The 16,772-nt window shown below is 37.0% G+C and overlaps 1 protein-coding gene across 1 annotated transcript; it reads right to left on the reverse strand.

Annotated features, from left to right (window-relative positions):
• Positions 1 to 3,735: 3,735 nt before the first annotated feature.
• LOC137251719 (collagenase-like) lies at positions 3,736 to 6,661 on the reverse strand. Its single transcript, XM_067786511.1, has 3 exons — positions 6,392 to 6,661; positions 5,685 to 6,259; positions 3,736 to 5,607 (listed from the first exon to the last, which is right to left on the reverse strand). Exons 1-3 carry the CDS (start codon positions 6,658 to 6,660, stop codon positions 5,558 to 5,560), a joined length of 894 nt encoding a protein of 297 aa, XP_067642612.1. The 5' UTR covers position 6,661; the 3' UTR covers positions 3,736 to 5,557.
• Positions 6,662 to 16,772: the final 10,111 nt, after the last annotated feature.

The following is a 16,772-nucleotide window of genomic DNA, read 5'->3' on the forward strand; positions in this document are numbered from 1 at the left end:
GATAGTTCTATATGTCAAAAAATTTCCTTGGTGTATTTTAAACTTCATTCACAATAGAGCAATTTTTTCTATTTTCAACACTACCTCCCAACTCGGTTATTGATTAGCCGACTTCGCGAGGACTGGATAAAATAAGCGAGTTAGTGTTGTTGCTTTGAATGTAATTCGATGAATAAGCGAGTGTTCTTTTCATGCTCGCTTATAATAGAAGGCGCCTAGTGTTAACACTTTTCGGAGAAATATCAAAACTTATTTGTATTCATTGTATTGAGTAAGGGTAGATGTGAGCAGCAAGTCGCAGTGGTGTGGTGATAGCGTTATCCGCCTTTCGCACCGACTGTCCCAAGTTTAAGTTCCGGCCGAGTCAACTTAAACATTTTTTCCTTATTATAGCTTTCATGAAATGGTATATTTAATTTGTCACGAATCTCAAAATTGTAAGTCCATAAAGGAGAAGAGGTGGACCCACCAATAAGTATACCAAAATTATCAGGATGACGAACTAAGTTGATTTGAGATACCTTGATGACATTTGGTGAGCGGGAATGTATTTGTTTCGGATCAGACATTTGTCGAAATCGAGCGGATCGGAACTTTATAGCATATATCCTCCATATAACCGATTCTTCAGAAAAGAAGTTTTTTGTAATATCTTCCTGAATTTATCAGACAGAAGCTCAAAATTCGCTTTTATATATGGGCCATATTATTTTGTGAAAAAAACAGAGAGACCGGCCGTCTATATAATATATATCCAATACAACTGATTCTTCAAATGAGAAGCTTTTCGTAAATTCTGCCCCACTTAAACTGCTACAAGCTTCAAATTTAATCAAATACTTATGCATTAGTCATATATTGTACAGATAAGTTATTCATGGTCATAACTATCGTATGTAAACAACAAAAGAACGTAGATGTGCTTTTTATACTCCGCGTGCTTTGCATACATATACATATATTAACTTTGATTGGATAACGGTTGGTTGTACAGGTATAAAGGAATCGAGATAGATATAGACTTCCATATGTCAAAATCATCAGTGTCGAAAAAAAATTTGATGGAGCCATGTCCGTCCGCTCGCCCGTCTGTCCGTTAACACGAATAAATTTTGAGGTATCTTGATGAAATTTGGAACGTAGATTCCTGGGCACTCATCTCAGATCGCTATTTAAAATGAACGATATCGGACTATATACGCCCACTTTTTCGATAACGAAAATTTCGAAAAACCGAAAAAGTGCGATAATTCATTACCAAAGACGGATAAAGCGATGAAACTCGGTAGGTGGGTTGAACTTATGACACAGAACAGAAAATTAGTAAAATTTTGGACAATGGGCGTGGCACCGCCCACTTTTAAAAGAAGGTAATTTAAAAGTTTTGCAAGCTATAATTTGGCAGTCGTTGAAGATATAATGATGAAATTGGGCAGGAACGTCACACCTATTACTGTATGTGTGCTAAATAAAAATTAGCAAAATCGGATGAAGAACATGCCCACTTTAAAAAAAAATTTTCTAAGTCAAATTTTAACAAAAAATTCAATATCTTTACAGTATATAAGTAAATTATATAAACATTCACCTCTAGTAATGATATGGTGCAACAAAATACAAAAATAAAAGAAAATTGCAAAATGGGCGTGGCTTCGCGGTTTTCATTTAATTTGTCTAGAATAATTTTAATGCCATAAGTCGAACAAAAATTTACTAATCCTTGTGAAATTTGGTAAGGACATAGCCCCTATAACGATAACTGTTTTCTGTGAAAATGGGCGAAATTGGTTGAAGCCACGCCCAGTTTTTATACACAGTCGACCGTTAACACGATAACTTGAGCAAAATCGATATATCTTTACTAAACTTAGTTCACGTTCTTATCTGAACTCTCTTTATCTTACCTTGGTATTAAAAATGGGCGAAATCCGACTATGACCACGCCCCCTTTTTTGATATCGAAAATTTCGAAAAATGAAAAAAAGATGCCATATTTCTATACCAAATACGAAAAAAGGGATGAAACATGATAAGGTAATTGGATTGTTTTATTGACGCGAAATATAACTTTAGAAAAAACTTTATAAAATGGTTGTGACACCTACCATATTAAGTAGAAGAAAATGAAGAAGGTCTGCAGGGCGAAATCAAAAGCCTCTGGAATCATTGCAGGAAAATTTTGTCGTGCTATTACATATATAAATAAATTAGCAGTACCCGACAAATGATGTCCTGGGTCACCCTGCTTCACATTTTGGTCTATATCTCGAAAACGCCTTCACATATACAACTACCACCACTCCCTTTTAAGACCCTCATTAATACCTTTAATTTGATAACCATATCGTTCAAACACATTATAGAGTCACCCCTGGTCCACCTTTATGGCGATCTCTCGAAAAGGCGTCCACCTATAGAACTAAGGCCCACTCCCTTTTAAAATACTCACTAACACCTTTCATTTGATAACCATATCGTTCAAACACATTATAGAGTCACCCCTGGTCCACCGTTATGGCAATATATCGAAAAGACGTCCACCTATAGAACTAAGGGCCACTCTCTTTTACAATACTCATTAACAATTTTCATTTGATACCCATATCGTACAAACCCATTCTAGAGTCACCCCTGGTCCACCTTTATGGCGATATCGCGAAAAGGCGTCCACCTATAGAACTAAGGGCCACACCCTTTTATAAAACTCATTAACACCTTTCATTTGATACCCATATCGTACAAACACATTATAGAGTCACCCATGGTCCACCTTTATGGCGATATCGGGAAAAGGCGTCCACCTATAGAACTAAGGCCCACTCCCTTTTAAAATACTCACTAACACCTTTCATTTGATACCCATATCGTACAAACACATTATAGAGTCACCCCTGGTCCACCTTTATGGCGGTATCGCAAAAAGGCGTCCACCTATAGAACTAAGGCCCACTCGCTTTTAAAATACTCACTAACACCTTTCATTTGATTCCCATATCGTACAAACACATTCTAGAGTTACCCCTGGTCCACCTTTACGGCGATATCTCGAAAAGGCGTCCACCTATAGAACTAAGGCCCACTCCCTTTTAAAATACTCACTAACACCTTTCATTTGATATCCATATCGTACAAACACATTCCAGGGTTACCCAAGGTTCATTTTCCTACATGATTGTTTTCCCTTATTTTGTCTCCAAAGCTCCCAGCTGAGTATGTAATGTTCGGTTACAACCGAACTTAGCCTTCCTTACTTGTTTTGTTTTATATTTATCGAAAATTACGCTTACGTACATCACTTCTCTATATATTACACATCCTCAACAACTGATTATTCGGATATAACGAATGAGGTATATCATTACTCCATTCATTACAGCTCCATTTATAAAAGGTATGTAGTCTTCGGCACAGCCGAAGGCGGTCTCGTCCTTAGTTGTTATTATTTATATTGAACTTATTGATTTGTCATATGTGAACAGCAAGCAGCTGTTGTTTGGTGATAGGATGATGATCGCTTCACACTGAACCTCGAGGGTTCAGGGCCCGGCAGACTGCAACAGGACTTTTCAGAAGTTTTTACCCTTAGTCTCCCTCTCAATCTCTCCCCTTTTAATTACCCTTTTATCCACTCCCCTCTCTGCGACTCTTTCTCCCTCCCAGTCTTTTCCACCCTTCCTTTTATCTCAAGGTCCCTTTCCCCCTCTCTCTCCCGCTCTATCTATACCTACCTCCCTATTTATTTATTTTGTTTATTTATTTATTTGTTTAGAGTTTGTACAAGGAAGACCTGGTCTTTTAGGCAGTACATAAATACGATTAAGTAATTATACGGAAATGTTACAAAAAGAAATTTACTTATTCATCTAAAGATATAACAAAACATACATAAATACAGAAAAGTTAAATACATACAAGTTTTCAATAGTATCTTCGTCTGATTCTATTACTTTCACAGCTCTTTTTCCTTCCCTCGTTTTTCATCTCTGTAGTTCTTTTAATTCTTCGCCATCCCTTATTCCCACTTCCAATCCCAGTCCCAGAGGGCGGCATGTATTTTTGAATGCTGTTTCATAAAAAAAAGTTATGTATAGAAAAAAAACTTAAGAGGTGGACCCGCCTTAACAATTTGGGGTATGCAAATCAGATAAGATACGGTTCTCAAGCCCACTCAATATCGTCACAAAATTTCATCAGAATCGGCCGTTTCGAAGGAGTTCAACAGCACGCACTGTGTCACGAGAATTTCATATATAAGATAATCTAAATTCTGTTTAAAAAATAGTTTTTTTTCAGCAGTTCTTGGGGATAAATTTCACACTGTTTTGGTTTTTATGTAGAGCACCACCACAAAATGCGGTTTTGAAACCAAATGTGGCTGTGGCTTTCGAGGAGCGTCAAATGGTCCGAAAAGCAGAGTTTCCTGGATAATATTTATTTTTACTATAACTGATTTCTGGAAAACAATTTTCTATGCTGAAAATTGCACGCATATATCCGGAACACCTGCGACATGTTGTGGAATATTTGTAAGCATACTCGCATATCTTTTGTTTTCACATTCAACGTTACGATGGGAATTATTAAAAAATGCTTTAACAAAAACTGTCAAACGTGAATCTGAAACACGATGGAGCGCCAGAATACAAGCGGTTAGCGTTATCGTCGATGGGCTAGAGACTGTAGTAGAACACTTAGAACAATTAGCAGAGGACACTAACACCACAAGTACGGCATAAACTAATCGGGATAGATATACACCCGTCCGTCTGTACATCTGTCCGTTAACACGATAACTTGAGTAAATTTTGAAGTATCTTAATGAGGGTTCAAGCCCCGGGTAAGCAACTTCAAAAATTCAGAAACAAGTTTTCTCAATTAGAAAACTTTTTCTAAGCGGAGTCGCCCTCGGCATTGATCTCAGCAACAAAAAATGTCTCAGTGAGAATTCATCTATAGGACCAGTCCCACCAATTTTTAGGAAAAATTAAAAGAGCACGACGTAAATTAGAAGATAAACTAGGCTTAAATTATCTTCTGGCAATTTAGTCCAGTTTACTTACATATATTCACATACATATTCCAGGCACAGGCTAAGTCCATGTACTGAAATATAGTGTTAAATTTTTCAGCTAATTAATATGAAGGTATAGTAAAACGGTTGCTAAAGAGTTCTTGAGAACTATTTGATTTTTCAGTTAAATTTTCCATGCCATTTCTTTTTTTATTTAAAAAAATACTAATTTTAAATTCTTCTACTTAAGTACACATTTAAAATATATTAGCATTGAAAATTATTAAGGAGATCAGTTCAAAAATCGGCGAAAATTAACGATTTTCCATGGAATACCCCTTTATATTGACTTTGTCATTGTACTTCTAAGCGAGATTTTTATTCGCCACACGTTAGCACATCGTGTCTACCAATGTGCCAAATATGAAATAAACACTAAAAAAAATTACTGAGAAGATAAACACTGGACGGATTTTTTCTCTCCGCGATTTAGTTTGCTATCGCACACTATGTACTTCAGTTTCGAGAAAAACGTGGCTTTTTCGGTTATGCCGAGAAGTCAGATATATATGCATGGGTGCCGTGATGACTCAATCCTGTCAGGTTAATTATTTTTTATAATTTATACTTATAATTAATAATTTTGAGGTCAATATTTTTTAGAAACACAAACCCTTTTTTTCATTAAGCTCAAGTCCCGTATTTTCTTGAATCCAATCCAAGTAGGAAGTGACACGAGTATGTACAGCTGGTGATTCACTTTCACATCCTCGGTGTGAATGATAAGACATAATACCAATTTGAAGCTTTGAAGATTTCAACACCAATGGGCCACCAGAATCACCACGACAACCTCCAATACCATTGACAGTGGAAGTACACATGTGTCCGGTATCGATCTTATATGAAACATATTCTGCAGCACATACTTCGTTCGAGATCACTTTAAGATTGGCAAACTGTAAAACAGGTGAACATGATGTGGTTTTATCAGACGTACGACCCCATCCAGAAGCCACTACAGTTTTACCAATGTAATTGGGATAGCATAAAGCACATTTTGGTAGGGACACCGGTTTAATGGCAGCTGAATATTTTACGGCTGGAATTTTGATCAAAGCTATGTCATTTATCTTAGTTGCTACATCGTATTCGGGATGACCTTTAATGTCACATTTGTCCACCTCCAGGCGTACAATGGGATCTAACCGAGTGATGCTGCCTAGGAATACGCTCACACTAATAGCACTGAAATTAAAAGAATTGACTAGGTCTGATTGCGTATGGACAGTACGTTATTGGGTGATTAACTTATTAATTTTTCTTTTCGCCAATTGTCTCACACCCTAAAACATATAGTACATATAATTCAAAACTTACGTTAAAGTACAATGAGCAGCCGTCAGCACCCATTCTTTGTTTATTAGAGATCCACCACAAAAGCGAGAACGTTCACCATCAAAAAACAGCAAACCAGCTTGATAAGGAAATTTATTAGCAGCAGCCGTTTGACCATTTGCTATACGTGGAATTACAGCTACCTTTTGCACCATAGACCCCAAGCATTCACGTTGTGTATTTCTAGGTCCCCCCTTTTTAAAGGCCAAGGCGATACATAGTAGGAGCGACAAAGCTATCAACAATTTCATGTTACTGCTGTTCAAGCAAATTTAGACTGACTAAACCCTAAGCTATTTTGGTTTATTTGTAGTATAGTTAAATAGCGTACTATGGGATAGTTTGCAATATTTTGTCATAAATTTATATATTTCGGCAATTCAAAGTATATGGGTATTTGGCTGCACAACAAGCGAGATTTTTATTTTCTATCGATTACGGATACTTCGGATAGATTTTAACTTTTCACCTTAACCCCAAAGTTTCAATCAAAAACAGCAAACATCCACACTTATGTACAAGGCAACTAAGAACATTCCGTACACATAACCAGAAGCTTGAAGCAGAGAGATCATTTCACATACGAGGTAACCGAGAGTATAAAAGCAGCGCAAGTTGAAGAATCAGTGATCAGTTTGATTTAACACGCTGTTAGTTGTGAAGTGATCAAGTGAAGTATAATTGTACTACTCCCAAATCAGTCTAAAAAAGAACATTTTGCAATATTGAATATTGGAGTTATTTATTCGCCAGTTCAGCGATTCGAACGCTAGCAAAAAATGCATAATTATCAGGAACTCCCCAAAATTCGTTAAAATTTATGTCAGAAGAGGAATTGTCGAATAAATTCCAGAGGAGAACAAGGACATGGCCAGGTTTAGTGATTTGAACATCCAGCAACTGAAAAAGGAGTTTGAAGCCTGTGGATTGAATACTACTGGCAATAAATCTGAGCTACAAACACGACTAATGGAAGCTATGGAATTGATGAATTAATGAACACACTTTTCATTCCGATGTGGGAGAGTGAGCGACTAAAATGGTCATATCTCAGCACAGCTAGAAGTACAGGAGACACGATTAACATCCATGGAAGACACGTATAACATCGAAGATTGAAGCACAAGAAGAAACGCGTATTTCAGATATTTCGACACAAATTACATCTAAGATGGAAACACAACTGGAAGAACAGCAGATATAAATGGCCGAGCAGTTGAATTCACAAGAGGATCGCATATTCTGACAGCTGTCAGAACAGGAAGTAATGGTATTATCAAAACTGGAAGCGCAGGATGCAAAAATCGCTCCATTTCAGGCAGAAGTCGATGATTTAAAAGGATGACTGCAGGAGTTGCAGCTAATTCGCACAGCAGTTTCAGTGAGTAATTCGTTTGACGGTTCTGTTTCTTTCCAGGTCTTTAAACCACAGTTTGAGAGACTATAGCAGCGACCAACTAGAATGCTTAAGATGAAGTTGCTGCTCTATTCGTAGCATTGAAGGGCCGAATATATACCAAATAGAATTACAAAACCTCTACCAAAAAGCAAATCAGACTTTGCAGGAGTTTGTGTCGGAAGTCGAAAGGCTTGCACATTTAAAAATGCCGACGCACGCGTGGAATACAGCGAAGGGGTAAAAATTCAGAGCTTTATCCATGGAATGCGGGATTTTGAGCGATATACGCAAACCCAAAACCTACATTCGCAGAAACGGTATCACATGCGTTGAGTCAGGGAACTGCCTCGCTATTGAGTATACCAGCATACAAAGCTCATCGTGTGGAAGTAGAAAGGCCAGATTGTGTAGACACAATTCTGGAAGCACTGAAGGGATCACAACATTCCGGAGTTATGAAATGTTTCAAGTGCGGCAACCCAGGTCATATTGCACGTCATTGCAGCACCGGTCCTAATAGTTCCAACAATGTGGGTGGCGTACACGCAGAGCTGAAGGAGATGAGCAAATCCCCAAATCCATTCAATCTTTAAACTAAAGCGAGTCAGCTGCAAGGGGCGACAGCTGGCTGCCGCAATTGAATGCCCCATAATCTCTATCTCGAAAATTGGAAGAAGATCAAGCAGTCTTACTGTTGGAGGACATGTGGATGGAAAGGAGGAATACAAGGAGAAAACAGCCTTCAGTATCGGAGATGGTCTCTGGCAATTTACGGTGATGCCTTTTGGGCTTTGGGCTACTTTTGAGAGACTCATGGATCAGATATTGAAAGGACTACATTGGAAAACATGCTTGGTGTACCTGGACGACATCATAGTATTGGGAGTATTGGGAAAGAACTTTGATGAACATCTTAAGAACTTGAAGGAAGTTTTCCAGAGAACAGCTGGCGCTGGTCTGAAACTAAGTCCCAACAAAAGTTCACTGTTTAAAAAGGAAGTAAGTTATTTGGATCACAAGGTTACGACAGAAGGCACCTGCACTGTGAATGAAAAGATAGAAGCTGTAAAGGATTGGCCAAGATCACAGAATCTGCATAAATTAAGAAGTTTTCTTGGGCTGTGCACATATTACCGCCGGTTTGTACCAAAATTTGCCAGCGTAGCACATAGCCTCCACGAGCTTACAAGAAAAAATAAAGCTTTTGAATGGAAGAAGGAGCAAGAAGTGGCTTTCCAAACATAGAAAGGGCGTTTGTGCACTGCCCCAGTGTTGGCATATCCGATTCCAGGAGCAACATTTATTCTAGATGCCGATGCGGGTGGATATGCTATAGGAGGTGTTTTGTCACAACTGGTCGATGGACAGGACAAAGTAGTTGCATATTACAGCCGATCAATTGTAAAACCAGAGAGGAGCTATTGCGTTACACGGAGAAAGCTGTTGGCATTGGTAGAGTGCATTAAACATTTTCACAAATACCTCTACGGGCAGCATAGAAGGCATGTTCGTCAAACGTCTAAACCTTAGGAGAAATGGGCGAACGAAGTAATCGAGAGTATAAAAGCAGCGCAAGCTGAGGAATCAGTAATCAGTTTGATTTAAACACGCCATTAGTGAAGTATAATTGTGAAGTACTTCTCCCAAAATAGTCTAAATAAAGACCATTTTGCAATACTGAATATTTGAATTATATATTCGACAGTTCAGCGATTCGAACGTTAGCAGAAGGTGTATTATTACCAGGTACTTCCCAAAATTCGTTACAGTAGTTTCGAGTAAAAGTCAATTTTCATGTTGACCAGTGTTATTCGTTCGAAGAATTTTTTTTTGTACGAAATGAAGAATAATAGAAAAAAAAAAAAACAAAAAATTATGCGAATGGTAATAGGCTAGAAACAAACATTTCGTACACCTATTTCATATATCTTTTCGATGGCATGATTTTTGACTTAGGTTGCTATGATTTGTGATCACAGATATATAAGCCATTGAGAACTGGCATGTTTTAACCATTTATAATATTTCGTTTATGTTAGAATATAATTCACATATAAAGCAATATAATTTCTTCAGCTCACGATACAAATGTGTTTCATAACTTTTAAGATTTTGAAGTTTTTTCAAAAATTTAGTGCACCCTGCCCAACTATGTGGGTGGATTATATAAATAATTTTTAAATTACTAGAGTAAGTATTTTAGGTTCTCTAAGATTTGTTTCGAATTATTTGATTTAAGATGTGGGAAATAGAGGAAATTTTTTTGAATTTATATGGGTGATTTCAAAGAGACTAGAACTAGACTGCATAGTGAAAATATTGAAATGGTTAGACTGTTTCTAACTGTACGGTAACACTAGGAAATTAAAGCGAATTGTAATGATAAACCTACTAAGTAGCGGAACATTCACTATTAAGCCCCTTTATATAGTGTAAGGGCCGGGTTCACCACTTTCATCTAGCTACTTATCTATAAGTTATTGACATTTTGGCAATTCTCATTCCAACTGAGCTTCGCGTCTCAGTTAAGTGCAAGGAAAAAGTGTAAAAGAAGTCAGCTGTTTTCGTGTATTCTAAATGGATTTTTCGTTTTGTGCTATACCGATTAAACCCGGGGTTGATCACCTTTCCAAGAATACTACCCCAAACACCAGAGACTTATGGTTTTCTTAGAATTTAATATAAAAATTGCTTATAAAATGTGTGAAAGTTAACATGAACTTACCAAAAATGGTGCCATCAGTTGGTAAAATATTTATTAATAAAAAAGTACACAATTAATTTTACAGTGTATTTATTGCCAATTTTAGTTTTATATGCACAAAGGCGGCAATCACCCAATTTATTATTTCTTTTTTTTTTAATTTTAATTTTTTAAGAAAACAGCGCCGCAGTCTCGGTTTATTATAAATCTTATTTTCTTATGATATTTAATTTTTTTATGAACATAAGAGCGGCAGGCGAAAATTTCCAAATTTTCATTTCTTATTTCTTAGTTATTCCTAATTTGTAGTTGAAATCTAATTTTTATATGAACAAAAACTGCGCAGACGAACTTGCATTTCCTATAATGGGATTTTCCTGGTTCAGTCCGTAATTTATCTGATTGCTTATGGCGTTTAGCTCGGTGGTAGTGCTATGAATTTAGCGGAAACCATGCTGATGGGCCGCTAAGCGAATATTCGCAGTGAAATGGGGGAACAGGACGAGTTCGCCTTTTCTACTGGTGAGAGGAGAGCAATCGGTTGATATCGCTCACCTTCGTCAGATGGTTTTCCAGGCTTTACTAGTGGAACTAGCCTTGCTATTTTCCATTATTCGGGAATAATAAAGGCCTCCAACGAAATGTTGGAAACGTGCGTTAGATGGATTACTCAGTTATCGCTAAGGCGTTTCAGTACTGCCATGGCTATACCGTCAAGGCTTATTTATTCAGAGGACTTGGCCTTTCCAACAAGTTATTTAACCTCTGTGGGGGTGATGGTAATTTCGCTTGCTCGAATAATAATTTGTTCGACATTCAGCATCTAAGCAAGCAGGAAAAGCGTGGACTTAGATATGGGTATCAAATATCTAATATCATATGCAAATCCTACGACGTTAGACTCACAAAGTCTCTCATATCTCTAGGGAGACAAGACTTAAGGTTCACGATTGGCATACTAAGCATATAAGTTTGGCCTCGTCAGTAAAAGCAGACGTAGGAAGGGCGAAATGCAATAAGAAACAATTGAGCACATTCTGTGTGTCATGCGCTCGAGAGGTCAAGGCTCCATCTACTTGAGGCGACAGAGTTGCCAGATCTCAAAGTAGCAATTGAGCTGGTCCCAGAACCTTTTAGTATTTGCCGAAGGGACGGAGTTATTCCTTAGCATAAGTCCTGTTGCCTAATTGAGGGGTTTTCCGTTTGGTCGTCAAACAAATTCTGGTAACACTATGGACACTTTCAGTCTATGAGGGTGTTTATTGCCCGGCCAGTTCAACCTAACCTAACCAGCGTCTAAGTCAGAAATTATTGTTGTTGCTGCTTTAATCGCTGAATATTTCTTTATGTGTCCGCCCAGGGATGTTTTTGTTCTTCATGTTTCCAACTTACCTATTCAATCTTATATGGTAAAGCTAAATTCGTTATTTTAAATCCCAAAATATTTCGGTATTAAAAATTTAAATTTTTAGGTATGGCGAAAGGTTTACCACATTCTCATTTTGTAAACTTATATGTGTGTTCATCACTGATCTATCTCGATAAATTACTGCCATCAGAAGCTACAATTATGGAGACATAACTTTTATACTGTGATAGATTTTCTGAACTGAGTATAAAAATAATGAAAATAGGATATTCAGGACCCTGCAGCCTGCAGGTCTGCCGCTAGGGATGAGAATTCTGATATCCGACATAGCAGAGGTTGACGACAGTCTATATACATTATATGCCCTTTATACATTGGCCTCTTATTGGAGGTGGGGCCCAGCCACAAGTTCCAAATTAAAGACCTTGAGAAATATCACGCCCTTGCGCTTACAAAAATTGCATCCAGCCATACACCACGGACTTTAGGGTACACTTTCTCGTATTGTGCCAACCAGTGCAGACTTTAGCGTATACTTTTTCTTAATATCCCCAACGTCATAAACTAAATGCCTTGAGAAAATTCCCCCGAAAGACTTGATAATTGACATGGTAAAAGACCATGAGAAAATGCTTGTCTTACTGGGTATCTTGCCAGTGCTCAAACGACTGGGAAATGTTTTTGCTTTGTGAAACGTGAAAGTATACGTGTTTCTTGCGAAACTTTTGGTATGTTTAAAAAATATATGACAAGTTCAAACTGGTGACGTGGTCTTACTTTATATTTCTTTCTATATTAATAAAAAAAAAAACATGTAAGGAAGGGACTGTCTTCGGCTGTGCCATACCTTTAATGAATGGAGCTGAACAATAATGTGTTGAATTTAAACAAATGCATAAAATCTGAACAATCAGTTTTATGGGTTACATACTATATATACGACCGAAATTAACGATTTTTTGAGACAACAATGTATGCCTTATTGTAAACATCCTGGGAAATTTCAAGCTTCTAGCTGTTAAAATGAGGAAGAAATTACGTTAAACCCTTCATCTGAATATTCGGTTTTATTGTATACATAATATATATATATATATGATCGATATTAATGATTTTTTCAGGCAAAAACAATGCTCTATTTGTGAGCATCTGGGAAAAATTGAAGCTTTTAGTGGTTAAAGTGAAGAAGAAATTTTGTTAAACCTCCTATGTGAACAGACGAGCATGGCTAAATTAACTCAGCTCGTCATCCTGATCATTTCGGTGTACTTATTGAGGGGTCTATCGCGTCTTTTTTAACGACTTAAAATTTTAAGATTCGTGCCAAACTAAATATACCAATTCATTTTCATGAGTGGTATAAAAACATGAATAAAAGTGGAGACAGTGTAGACTCAAATATAAGATTAATAATATCTTAACTCACGAAACTTTCAATTTAGATATAGTTTCAACAATTAATATCAGTCACTTGAGCTCGGGAAAATATTTATTTAAGCAGACAATTATTTTCATAACATATACATATGTACATGTATATGCACACACAAATTTTGAATGCAGTGTTAACTCTTTTCGGAGAATTATCAAAACTTATTTGTATTCCTTGTATTGAGTAAGGGTAGATGTAAGCAGCAAGTCGCAGTGGTGTGGTGGTAGTGTTATTCGCCTTTCGCACCGAATGCCCTGAGTTCAAGTCCCGCCCGAGTCAACTTAATTATTATACTCAGAGTGCTTTGCACACAGAGTATACTAACTTTGATTGGATAACGGTTGGTTGTACAGGTATAAAGGAATCGAGATAGATATAATCAAAATCATCAGTATCGAAAAAAATTTTGATTGATAAATTATTAGTAAATAACACACCTAGAATGTTGAAGTTTGACTTGTGGACTGATATTGAGACTCTTGATAAAAATTAATTTTTTTTTAAATGGGTGTGGCACCGCCCACTTGTGACAAAATAAATTTTACAATTATTATTAATCATAAATCAAAAATCGTTAAACCTATCGGAACAAAATTTGGCAGAGATGTTGCCTTTACTATAAGGAATGCTTTGAAGAAAAATTAATGAAATCGGTTAAGGACCACGCCCACTTTTATATATAAGATTTTTAAAAGAGTCGTAGACGAATAAAGTAAGCTATATATTTGCAAAAAAAGAGCTTTATATCAATGGTATTTCATTTTCCAAGTGGATTTATAACAATAAATAGGAAAAACTTAAAATTTAAAAAAATGGGCGTGGCACCACCCCTTTTATGACTAAGCAATTTTCTATGGGTTGGGAGCTATAACTCAAAGAAAAATTATAATATCGTAATGGAATTGTGTATATATATTTCCCCTATAGCAGAAAATATTTATAGTAAAAATGGACGGGATTGTTAAAGGCCACGGCAACTTAGATAGAAAAGAAGTTTAAAAGGGTCGTAGACTAGAATAATAAGCTATAACTTAGCAAAAAACAGTTTTGAATCAATGATATTTCACTTATCAAGTTTTATTGTAAGAGCAAATGGGGAGGCATTTTTTTTAAACGGGCGGTGCCACGTGTTATGTAGAAAAGTAATTTATCTGAAATGAAATGTACAATTGAAGCTCACGCTGAGTATATAATGTTCGGTTACACCCGAACTTAGACACCTTTACTTGTCTTTTTTTTATTATTCTAGTTTTCATGAAATGGTATATTTAGTTTGTCACGAATCTCAAAATTTGTAAGTACATAAAGGAGAAGAGATGGACCCACCAATAACTATACCGAAATGATCAGGATGACGATCTAAGTTGATTTAGCCATGCCCGTCTGTCTGTTTGAACGCAAACTTGTCCCTCAATTTTTGAGATATCTTGATGAAATTCGATGAGCGGGTATATATTTGTTTCCGATCAGACATTTGTTGTAACCGAGCGAACGAATGGGATAAGATCAGTACTCCATTCATTACAGCTCCATTTATAAAAAGTATGAAGTCTTCGGCGTTCCCGTCCTTACTTGTTATGATTTAGATTCAACTTATTGATTTGTCATATGTGAGCGGCAAGCAGCTGTTGTTTGGTGATAGCATGATGAGCCTTTCGCACCGAACGTTGAGAGTTCAGGACCCGGCAGACGTAACTTTGGTCTATCTGCATGATTTTTAAAAAGTTTTTACCTCTTAGTCTCTTCCTCAATCTCTCTCCTTTCAATATCCTTTTATTCACTCCCATCTCTGCGTTCCTTTCTTCCTCCCCGTCTTTTCCATCCTTCCTTTTATATCAAGCTCCCTTTCCTTCTGCCTCCCCCACACTATCTATACCTACCACTCTATCTTCGTCTGATTCTATTACTTTCACAGCTCTTTCTCCTTCCCTCGTTTTTCATCTCTATAGTTCTTTTAATTCTTCCCCATCCGTTATTCCCACTTCCAGTCCCAGTCCCAGAGGGAGGCATGTATTTTTGAATGCTGTTTCATAAATAAATAATAGTTTAAAAAAACTAAAAAAACACGCTTTTATAGCTAACCGAACTAAAAGTTAGAAAATAATTTTCAAATAAAAAGAGTTTATATAACAGTAGTAGAAGGTCAAACAATCATTTATAGTTAATCACCTCAAAATAAAATTATAATAAAATTTAAGTTATTTCTGTTAATAATTTAATTCAGATTAAGAAGCGTGGGGTGCATTTGGCTACATTTCATATCTTTCCTCTCAGATAGTTGCCAATAGAATGATTGTAACATTCAATATCAAGCACCCCACACTTTTTACTGTGAATTAAATTATTCTGTTAATAACTTAAATTTTATTATAATTTTATTTTGAGGTGATTAACTATAAATGATTGTTTGACCTTCTACTACTGTTATATAAACTCTTTTTAATTGAAAATTATTTTCTATTTTTTAGGTCGGTTAGCTATAAAAGCGTGTTTTTTTAGTTTTTTTAAACTATTATTTATTTTTAATTTTTTAGTTCAAGTAATTTTAAAAGTTTTAGTCGAGAGTAATGAAATCTCGAAACGCCAGCGCTCCATGGATGAATCCAACCCCACGGCACCGAAAAGGGCCAAGACGTAGGGAGGCTGGACGCGGTATTTCGCCGAAATTGCCAAGGGTCGGCAGATCATTGGCATTATAGACGAGAGCAGCGAAGATGGCAGGATCCCGAAACAACAGTGGAAGTGGATCGAGGCCGCGCTCGCTATGGTGGCCGTTAAGGTTAAGAAAGACAACCCTGGTCCACCGCCGGATAAAACCGAGCTTGTCCTCTTCACGAGGAGGTACAAAGTACCAAATCTTACACCGCCAAGAATTGGGGGTACGTTCTTAGCGTTTAGCGATAAAGTCAAGTATTTGGGGGTCATTCTGATAGGAAGCTATTATGGAGTGACCATATAGTGGAGCGATCCAAGAAGGCAGCAGCAGAGCTGTTCACCTGCAAGAGGGCAATTGGCACCTCCTGGGGATTTTCCCCTAAGGTGACCTACTGGATTTACACAGCCATTGTGCGCCCGATTCTTCTTTATGGTGCCTTGGTCTGGTGGACTGCACTAGCTAAAAGTACCTATCTTAAAATGCTTCAAAAGGTGCAAAGGAGTTCGGAGCTCTGCATTACCGGGGCTCTCGGCTCCACTTCAGATTCCATTACATACATACATGGATACATAGATAGAAACAGGCCAAGCTAATAAAAGCGTGTTAAAAAGGGCTCCAGTATGCACTTTCGTAGATGTGCCATGTGTCCACTTCTATCATTAATAAAGGAATGCGTTTTTGCCATTATGTGCAAGGTTTCAAATTTATGGCCATTTGGGGTGGTCACAAGTTCAATTGACCTTATGTCCGTTAACCTTATGTCACCCCACCATCACATTATTGCATTGTTATCGAGCCTTGAT

Source organism: Eurosta solidaginis, chromosome 5 (genome assembly GCF_040869045.1).
Source record: "Eurosta solidaginis isolate ZX-2024a chromosome 5, ASM4086904v1, whole genome shotgun sequence".
NCBI classification, from domain to species: domain Eukaryota; kingdom Metazoa; phylum Arthropoda; class Insecta; order Diptera; family Tephritidae; genus Eurosta; species Eurosta solidaginis.